Raw genomic sequence first — 10,654 nt, forward strand, 5'->3', positions numbered from 1 at the left:
CACCAGGGTTTGGTTTCTCATAATGCTTCGATTTCCTTTGAAACCACGTATCTGTGTTTGCCCTGCGTGTCCCTGGTGGAGGTCTTGCACAAACCACCCAGCCGGTCTTGGACTGAGGAGCTCATTGTGTCGTTAGCTCTCGGCTGTTTCCCATGAAGCGTGGGGGAGAAGGGCTGGGAGCTTTATGAGGTGTCAGGGTGACAGGTCCACTTGGCCCACACTGTGTTGTGTTAGGGTCGGGCCGGAGACTCCGCCGTGCTCAGTGGACGGCCGTCAGCTCTGCAGTCCAGCTTTGCTTTGTCCTCCTGGATGTGAGGCAGGACCTGTGAGAACACAGGATCATGAGTCAGACACCGTGATCCGAATGTTTATCTGTATGACTGTGTATGATGGAGCTGCAGGATGAAACGCATCAACATAGTACAACTATTGAATGGTGTGTGTGTGGTGCGTAGTTAAAGGCTGAACTGCACTGTGGTATTCCAGGAACAAGCCTGTGAAGTGTATATCTCAAGGCAGACATGTGTCCTTCATGGAGCAACTCCGTCTGGTGGTTGTCACCGTGCCGCTCTTTACTTCTAGATCACACTGTAGATGTGGAAGCTGCCAAGCTGCAGCTACCTTGTTTAAATAATCCCGTCTCTCTGGTTAAAGAGGTATGGCGTGGTCTCACCACAAATCAAGATAGATCCCACAATGTAGGGCCAATTGGGAGCGCGTTCACAATTACTGTGTAGCCTTGGCAGGACGTTGTTTACCCCTGTCTGGTCCCAAGGCGCTGCGCTATAAACATGTTTGTGCAGCAAATTGTTTTTGGAGGACAGACGGTGCTAATCTTAGTTTAACGTGCAAATGTGTCTGGACGTTTTGGGTTTGTGAAGAAATACTTCACAGTAATATTTGCACAGCATCAGGTGCAGCATTGCAAAACCATGTTAATAACGGTGTCGGTGCGGCGTGCTGTGTGTGTGGAGCGTGCAGCGGTGTTTGCGCTGTGTGTGGTATTTTAAACTGGAATGTTTCTATTCAAATCCCGTTCCATGTCCTCGTCTTCTCTTGTGTAGGTGTTGGCTCAGAGTAATGTCCAGGATACCTGAGATCAGATTACCCTGGAACCATAAAACACGATTTAATCAATGAGTAGTGATCACCACAGTTGTTTGTATCTCCTGCACGTTCTACTCTTCAGTAAAATGGACTAATTTCTTTAACAGTTGCATCCAAACTTCTGTCTTACTTAAAACGCTGCAAGGCCTTTGTAAGAGTAAGACTGTGACATCACGCCGGATATTCTAATCTCACTGCAGACGTGTGAAACAGTTGGCAGCCCCGGTGCAGTAATGTTTCCCTCGATGCTCGGTCTTGCCTGAGGACAGCCCGGCTCAGACTGTGCACGGCGGCGTCATGGCCCCTGAAGAGAGCGCTGAACGCAGTCCAGATACTATTTGTACCAAATCCGTGAGAAGCGCAATCTATCTGAAAGGGTACACTCACCAGGAGGCCTCGCTGTCGCAGCCTCCGGCCTCAAGTACAACCACGGCTGTAAGAAGACGTTAGCAGACTTGCCAAAGAGGATCGATAACACGCACAGACGTGCAGTCCGTGTGTGTTATTAAAAGAGACGGCTGAACAAAGCTGTAATAAATATGTCAAAGCCGTCTTGTAGCTTTAGGAGAAAGTCGTTTGTGGGTGCGGGTTAATTATTGATGTCTCTTTACTGATGTGGGTGTAGATTCTTCTCTCACACACGCACACACACGCACACACACACACACTCATCAGTCAGTTCGTTCTGTGTTTTACAGGAGGTGCAGACGGAGCCGGTGCTGAACGCTCTGAGAGACACAAGGAAAGGCCGACGGTGCAAAACTCCCAAAGAGAGCCTGCCTTCAGCTCATCTACCAATCAGAGCGCACCAGGAGTTCTCTAAGAGTGAGTCCTGCTCCTTTAACATCCTTTAATTATTGCACTAAGACTAACTTCTCTCCTAACTTCAGGGTTAAAGCTGCTTTAAGTGTTTGTTCACATTCAGTTTAAACTGCATGAATACGAACTGAACATATTCTGTTTGCACTTTGTCCTGCGTTACTTATATTAACGGTTAAACTGTGACTTTGTGAAAGCTTGTTGGGCTTGTATCTCTTATACATTATGACAATATGTATTAAACGACTGTACAATGAAGTATTCTTTGGCCACATGTAAAGCTAGTAAAGTAAAACGTTCCAATATGTTGGTGGCGTCTCGCACACTGAAGTAGTGACACCTCCCTTCACCTACCACATGCCTTTAAATCTAACATTTACATTCAAATAAAGTCTTTTTTAAACATATGCTGCATGTATTTTTTATTCCTCCTTGGCAACTTCATCCTTTAATAAAATAAAGCCCAATAAAATAGTAAATCTCACTTCCCCAGCGTTGTTTGGAGAGCCAGACTGAGGCGAGAGCTGCTGCTCGTGTCACACATCGCTTAAAGAACGCTTGCTGTGATTGGTTGAGAGCAAAACCATCCAAACATTTAATGTGGACCCGGGTACACACATGAGATTTGTGATGCTACAGTTACTTCCTGTTTTAATCGTTAAGTCTCTTGATTGGATTTATTAAAACACAAATACATTAACCAAAACTTGTTTTTCTCTCTGTGCCGTGTAGAAGGTGAGCCGAAGGCCATCACCATCGACTGGGACGAGTTGCACGGATACCACCACAGGATGAACTACCAGAAGGGGAAGCTGCTGGTGTTGGAGTCGGGTTTCTACTACATCTACGCCAAGACCTGCTTCCGCTACTACAAGTACGGACCGGAGGACAGCAGCCTGGCCGGCCTCCCACCGGTGGATGTTAGCAACACCCAGCTCATCCAGTACGTCTACCACGAGAGCATCAAACTGAACAGCAAGGCCGTGGTGCTGATGAAGACGGGCAGCACCATGCGCTGGAACAACACGAGCTATAACATGTACTGCGCCCAGCAGGGCCGAGGGGTCCGGCTGGAGCAGGGAGACGCCCTGTATGTCAACGTGTCCAACGCGTGGATGCTGGACCCGGAGGGAGAAGGGACGTATTTCGGGGCCATAAAGTTGGGTAACTGAGAACGACACGTGGGGAGCGGACATGCTACTGAACATTTGATATGCCAAAGAACCACTGTTAGTGATTTATAAGTGTCTTTTTATTCTTCATGTGTTTTTACATTGCTCTTGGAGTCCTTTGTGAGAATGGAAAAGGTTGTATCTTCCCCTCCTCAAAGAAAACACGAGACACGCAGCTCTCAGCTTCATCCAACACAGCACTGGACTCTTTTCTTTTTTTTTTTTACATTTCAGTTCAGATTACAACATTTAGACTTAAGCACAGATGTGTTTGTGGACTAATTAAAGAAACCATTAGGGAGCAGCTTAGGAAGTAAGTTTGTTGGCAAGACGTGCAGCGAGAAAGGATTTATCAATGTGGACGGGAAAAAGAAATCTGCTTGTACTTAGCAGATTATCACAGAATAAAAACAACAGGGCTCCCAGGTCTGCCTCGACCCTCAGCCGTGAGCACACAAATGTTTTCATGAAAGGTTTTGTAAGTGTGAAGGAGGCAGGCGATGAGGCGTCCTCACAGTAAGCAACTCAACGCTGTAATTAAACGTTGGCGGTTAGATGGAGAGTTACATCTGAGGCACCATTTCAACTTCCTGCTTTGGAGGATTCACTTTGAATCTCACTTTGTTTTTAGATTTAAAAGAGAAGGTCAGAAACTCATTTGTTATCCACGTTTCAGTCTTAATGAAATGTAAAGAGCGGCGGTTACACAACAATGTCATTTTAAACTGCGGAGGAAACGACGAGCAACGAGCGACGCAGATAGCTGGACTGTCTGACCACGAACGACACGAATAGACACTTGTCTTCTTTAACGAGAGGAACCAAATTGAGTTTGGTTTCATCTTTTAACTTAAATTTTGTTTTCATTTGGCTCTTCAGTGAGGCAAATGGGAATATGCACTAAATATTTATTTATTAGCTCTAGAAGTACAGAGGCGGGTCGTTGTTAAAGTGACTCTGGACTGTAACAAATCATTTATATTTGATGTCTGTATGACGCTCATTATGCAGCACTTAGAGGACATAGTAGTCACGCTTTTTGTTACTGAAACACAGGGGCTTCATTTTAAATTTCATATTTATGTATCTTGATTCTGACAATTCTGTGTGCACTTGCCTAGCCAAAAGCAATATGGATATATTGTTTCTTCTACAAGATTGTAGCATACCTGTAAAATCTTCATCTGACTTCATCTGATAGATATTGTGTTTTCCATTCAGTTTTTATTTATGTTCTGTATGTTTTAATAAAACAAAGTACTTTTGTAACCGTGTTTCATGTGTGTTGACGTTACCCTCCGCGGGGCTGGTTGACGAGGATTGACCGTCACATGACGTCCTGGCCACCCTGACTGCGACACGAGTGACGTGCAGTTTGATCATCTCCTCGATCTCGGGAAGATTCAGCACGGCGATGGCCGGAGAAGTGAAGTCACGCTGTTCCCCGGTCAGCGCGGCCCACCGGCTCATTACGCAGAGGTTGTATAGAAACACCGCCCACTGCTGCAGCTCTGCTAACTCACAGCAGACATGTGGACCGCAGCGCACAGCGACCTGCACAATAAACAAGAAACAGACCATGAGATGGGAGCAACGATGAGAAGTTCTCTACAAGACGTTTTGATCCTCGATGGGTATCCCATGAAGCCCCACGGCATGTGCGAGAGACATTTAAAGTTGGACCCGAAGCCAAACAATTCCTCTATTGTCTGTGCGTTGGGCGTTCACCAGCACATGGCCCGAGAACGACTGGGGTTCACACGTTCGTGCTGCACGCCGGGACCTCACACGGCTTTCAGCTCATTGTTCCAAAGTTACTGAGAGTTTGTAATCAAAGCCGAGGTTTGTGCACGAGGAGCTCATTAGCTTTGACATGAATTTCTTATTTTCTTCCACTGACTGACCCGACTGCTACAGCGTCACAGTGGCCTTAATGAAGTGCCTCTGCAAAGAACAATACATACTCCCTGAAATAATGTTTTTCTTGGAGAACTTTATGCAAATAGCAAACAATACTCGCACTTGCAGTTTTGCAACAAACAGCTGTGGTGTCCGTCGGGCTGCTCAGCTTCAGATTGAAATAGCAGAAGTAAACAATGGACTTCCGTAGTGTGCCACCCTTTACAAGTGACTGGATTTCTCAATTCTTGGCGCTGAACAGAAACCATTAAAATGTGTTGTGTCAGTAAACATTATGGAAGGCTTGGCGTCCACTGGACACACACACACACACACACACACTCTCACAGAGGTTTCACTTGCTTGCTGCAGTCAATGGCTAATAAAAAAGGCCCATTTGGCACAAGTGCAGAACTTACCAGCGTGTTTTATTACTCACATATGTAAAAACACAGGGGGCTGTGAAAAGCAATGGCCCAGTCCATGTCAGAGTATGGATTTAAACTATTACAGGGCATTAAATGGATTGCTGACTTGTGTTTTTGCTCCTGCCTGCATGTCTTCAGACGTTCCATGGCGGTCTGCTGCAGACCGGTGGAACTTTATTCATGTCTTCTAGGGTTTTATGATGCTGCATCACACGTTCTGTCTTCTCACTAAGAGGTGGAGCTGTTGATTCAGAGAAACAAAGTCATGTGTTGGAAAATATATCAGGGTGTTTTCCCCCCAATAAGCAGCACCAGAGGCATCCATATAGAAGTCAATGCCATTAGCTAACTATGGGTGCTTAGCTTTACGAGACTTTGCGGTTTGGAGGAAATGGATGGTTCAGCGAGCAGCTGGAGGCTTTGTTATGTGCAGTCGCTCAGTGTTTCGCACGCTTACACACATTTAAATGTCCACAGACTTGCACTATCAACGTAGAAATGTACAAACACACATGCAACCAACCTAGCTAACACGTACACACACACACACACACACACACACTCTGCTGAGTCAGCACGGCCAGCTATTTTCACAGACCGGGCCCTCGCCCTTTGTCTTCACCCCGATATAGCTCAGATGTCTCTGGCTTTTGATGTCTGACACTTTTACCACTTGGCTAATGCTAACATTAGTGTTATTAAAACAATAACAGAGAGAGATTTACAGGCTATGCTGCAGACGCATGGGCGTGAGATAGCAGGAGGGTTATTACTGTAACCAGGCCCCGTCATCTCCTGCATGAGCTGTCAGCAAAGAGTGCGTGCCAGACTGTCTACGTCTGTGAAAATGTGTAGGTCGTCACTCAGAGGTATTCCATCAGAGGACACACCCAACAGCAAATCCATAGCTCATATAAAGTGCATCCTAATGGGTCGGTTGGTTCAGACGCACACAAAGTCACCGCAACGGGTTCAAATCCATCTCTCGCCCATATGTTCTTTCTCTTCCATCCATCAAGTACCAAGTCCGACTAAATCTTAATGATGAGGTCGTCCCACCTTGAGTATCAGTCACCTGTCTGACCTTGTTGCCACTTTTGACCTGGCTTCAGCACCATGGATAGCACGTCTACAATCTGACCTTCACTGTCTTGTGATCTTTGATGCCTTAAAGGAGTTCAGATTGTTTGGTGGGGTTGAGGTACTTCTCCACAGTCAGTGTGTCACCTACAGTAGATGGAGGTCAGCAGGTGTATGCTGAATGAATTATGAATATTTTCACCGCTTCACCTTTTGCCATCAGACAACCCTTTCGGACGGGGAAAGCCCAGCGTTGGTTCAGATTCACCAAAGTCCCACAACAACACACACTAAGTGAGTGATGGAGGCAGCGGTACACCAGCGTCTGCTGTGTTCTGAGAGCTTAAAGGGACTGTTTTTACAATGGAGTCTGGTGGCTGCGAAGAGAGCAAAGATAACGTCTTCAGTTCCCGTCAGAAAGGTAGAGCTGTGGACATATTAGCTTCCTGCTGCTACTTCCTGTCTGTTCTCCAAACAGCATCTACTGCAGTAATACACTGACTGTGTATAAGTACCTCATACAAACACACTTCCAAAATCTTGAATGTTACAAGAAGTAGAAGTATACCCTTTAATGAGCAAGTCACACAATTAATCACTGACTATTTTAAACCTCTCCAAGAATACCCAGCAGTGTGCTCACGTTTGGTTTTGGGTTATGTGGACTGGAACAAGCATGTTTCCACCGCTGAGGTGCTGAGAAACATAACCTCCAACTGCAGCAGTGGAGCTGCTCAGTGGCCAACAGATCCAGACTGTGGTTGTACTGGGCAGCTTCCAGGTGTGAATGTGTGTAACCGTGCGTATAATGTGTGTGTGTGTGTGTGTGTGTGTGTGTGTGTGTGTGTGTGTGGCTGTGGTCTGTGTCTTCATAGGAGCCACCATTAGCAGCGCAACATTTATCAACTCTAAGTACAGAAGAAGACATTTCATTATATTGCTTGTCATAAACAAATTCATCATGTTAAGAAATACCCAGCAGTTGTTCCGCTGTTGGCTGAGTCTCACGGCTGCAGGACGTCAGGGCTGAAACCTGCAGAAACATGAGCTCTTGAAAGTTGAAAGTACTGTTGTACCCTGTTAACAATCGAAACAATATGTTGCTGATGTTCTAAAATGCCCCCCCATTTGGAGACAACTATATATTCTTTCATATATCATGGAAGGATTAGATCCGATGTTTGTGTCCAAAATGTGATTTAATGGCGGTTTTATTGTTGTAAACTATTTTCTCACAATGTCCAAACATCAATTACTGACCTGTAATGACCACAAGGAATCCACATCTGTAGTTATTCGTGCAGGGAGTTTGTTCATTAAACAATTCAGTGATAATAGATTCAAACTGTCGCAATAATCAGCAGAAAAAGTTCTAAAGACGTCGACTGCGACATGTGAACACGCTAAAGGACCTCCTTTGAGCTTATTCCCAGGATCCCCCAATTAAATCTTATATTTAATTACCTTAAACATCATATTTAATTAACATTTACTAATATTTAAACTTTGTGTAATCTGTTTTTTGCACATTCTATGTACCAGCTCCACTAAAGCTTCGTCTAACTGCCACTTAGTACTTATACAATGATGGCGTTGTTTCCTGCTGACCCACCATTTTTCAAACAGTCTTGCAATGTGTTGCAATATATAATAAAAAGAGGCTTTACACACTTTACACTGGATGTACTTCCCAACATTGAACTGCTTGTGAAAACCCCTGAGACAAACATGAGAAGAAGTCCAGGACTTTACTGTATTTCTCACAAAGCGTATTACGTCGTATTTCATAAGAGTCCCGACACTCACATGTGAGTGTGCATGTGAGTGTGCACTGTGAGTGTGCATGTGAGGCAGGAAGACATGCATTGGGTAATATGCCTGATTATTTCCCTCTTTATTGGTGTTAAAGGTGCAACATGTTCCATCTACTCATTCTCTTTCCCCTAATTGCTCTTACGGGGATCATTAAAGATTTATCTAATGCAATATGTTCCCTTCACTTTTGATTGAATGCCCAATTCCCATTGCTTTAAATGAAATCCTTGAGTTGTTTAAGGCTCTGATCACTTGCTGGCCCACAGATTTAATCATGGGACTTCAAATTACAGCCAGAGGAAGAAGGAATGTTAATAAAGTTAAAAACAGGAAAGACTGTGGTTGAATTTACGCTAATAGACACAGACAATACAGGCAGACACACACACACAGATGCATGCATCCATGCAACCACACTCAAGTATGAGCGCACTGCCTCGTGCACACCCATACACATAGATGCACACATGCACGCGCAGAGGGAATCCCCATCTGTGATGCGGCAGCAATAACTCAGTGTAATCCCTGGATCAAATGTCTCAGATGGATCAGTTCTTCCATTAAGATGTGGTGACACCTGGACAGAGTCATAAGTGCTGAGTAACTCAATAATCCTCATGAAGACACCTGCACCTCAAAGCCCCCAGTGTTAACAGGCTATAAACATGGGACACAGGCATTCTTAAGATGAATTAAGTGCCTTATTAACGTTTGAATGTGTCCTTTCAGTCAGCGGGTCTGATCTATAATGCAGTGACGGCAGGGCGGTGACTCAGACAAAGGGGTTGTGCCAGGACAATGTCAACATGAGACCTAAATCAGCAGAGGCTCCCAGACTTCCCAAACCACCAGCAACAACAAGCAACACACCCAGAATTGAGACTAGCTGGAATGTCATTCATATGATTCTGATTTCATCCCTTGCTCCCTTCCTCTCTGAGTTTTTCCATCCCATGTGGAGGAGATGGATTGGCTGATTGGCTGTTTGGTTGGCTGAACCAAAGCTTTGATGGATGACCTGTGTTGCAGGTTGGCTTGTCATAAGGTCAGTGTTGGTTGAACCCTTTGACAAGTCAATGTTAGCTCATCAGCTGCCTTGTTGGTTGAAGGTCTTCAACCATAGAGTGTATATAAGAAGTGGACGTAGTGACATCATCCATTGGTTTGTGGACTACGGTTTTGGAGAGATGGGTTTGGCATTTTGGCCGTCGCCATCTTGTTTTTTTGGAACCAGAAGTGACGCTGGGAAACACATTTATATGCGACCAAAATGCTACAATTAAGTTTGATGATGTGAAAACACTGTGACAGGGTTACAGTTGTAAGACAGGAACAACACCCAAACCGGACAACACAGTGGTGGCGACATGTCAATCACAGGTAGCCCCGCCCTAAAGAGACGCTGCTTTATCCTCTATTTTACTCTAAATGTTTCCATCAGTTACTAAATGAACATCATGTTGAAGAAGACTTGAAACTACAGACTGAGACATAAACTCATCAGGAAAATGTTACTGAGGTAATAAATCAAGAGAGAAGAAGAAACATTTTCTCATAGACTTCTATACAACCAGAGGAGTCTCCCCCTGCTGGAGGTTACAGAGAAGTAGAAACATTTTCTCATAGACTTCTATACAACCAGAGGAGCTGCCCCCTGCTGGAGGTTACAGAGACTGCAGGTTTAAGACTCTTCTGCATCGGCTTCACATCTCAGACTTGGTGGTTGCCGCTTGGCCGCAACTTCTACAGATTATTGTGCCACTTAAAGTAATCACAGAGTTTGACGAAGTACTCAGATATTTTAATTTAGTAAAAGTAGTAATGTCACAGTGTAAAAATACTCTGTTACAAGTAAAAGTCATGCACTTAAAATGTACGTAAAATAACAAAAGTATTAGCATAAAAAAAGTACAAAAAGTAAAAATAAAATGTATAAAACTAATTCTGCATAAAATCAATTTCAGAATAATAATAATAATAATAATAATAATAATAATAATAATAATAATAATAATGTTATACTGTTATGTGTTCATCACTTTAATGCTTTTTTAAATGCTATTTACTGATGGGTAGCTTGTGGGGATCAACCTATAATAATACATAATGTTGATTATACTTTGTATTATTAATCTGATTCTGAATCTTCAAAGTCACTAAAGTTATCAAATAAATGTAGTTCAGTGAAAACTACAATATTTGCCTCTGAATTGTGGTGAAAACTTAAGTACAGTACTTCTAAAATAAGTTTTGTGTGTAGTTATAGTGGCTCAAGTTTTAGTAAATTGCTGCAGGTCCAGACCGTCAGCCCCCGCTTTTCACCTGATGGTTTGA

At 43.9% G+C, this 10,654-nt stretch overlaps 1 protein-coding gene across 1 annotated transcript in view; it reads left to right on the plus strand.

Annotated features, from left to right (window-relative positions):
- tnfsf11 (TNF superfamily member 11) overlaps nucleotides 1-4,367 on the plus strand; it is a 10,122-nt gene extending 5,755 nt beyond the window's left edge. Inside the window, exons 3-4 of the mRNA XM_029459105.1 lie at nucleotides 1,806-1,932; nucleotides 2,659-4,367. Coding sequence (XP_029314965.1) covers nucleotides 1,806-1,932; nucleotides 2,659-3,098 — 567 coding nt within the window. The 3' untranslated portion in view covers nucleotides 3,099-4,367. The remainder of the gene's footprint in view (nucleotides 1-1,805; nucleotides 1,933-2,658) is intronic.
- Nucleotides 4,368-10,654: the final 6,287 nt, after the last annotated feature.

The sequence above is a fragment of the Cottoperca gobio genome, chromosome 21 (genome assembly GCF_900634415.1).
Source record: "Cottoperca gobio chromosome 21, fCotGob3.1, whole genome shotgun sequence".
NCBI classification, from domain to species: Eukaryota; Metazoa; Chordata; class Actinopteri; order Perciformes; family Bovichtidae; genus Cottoperca; species Cottoperca gobio.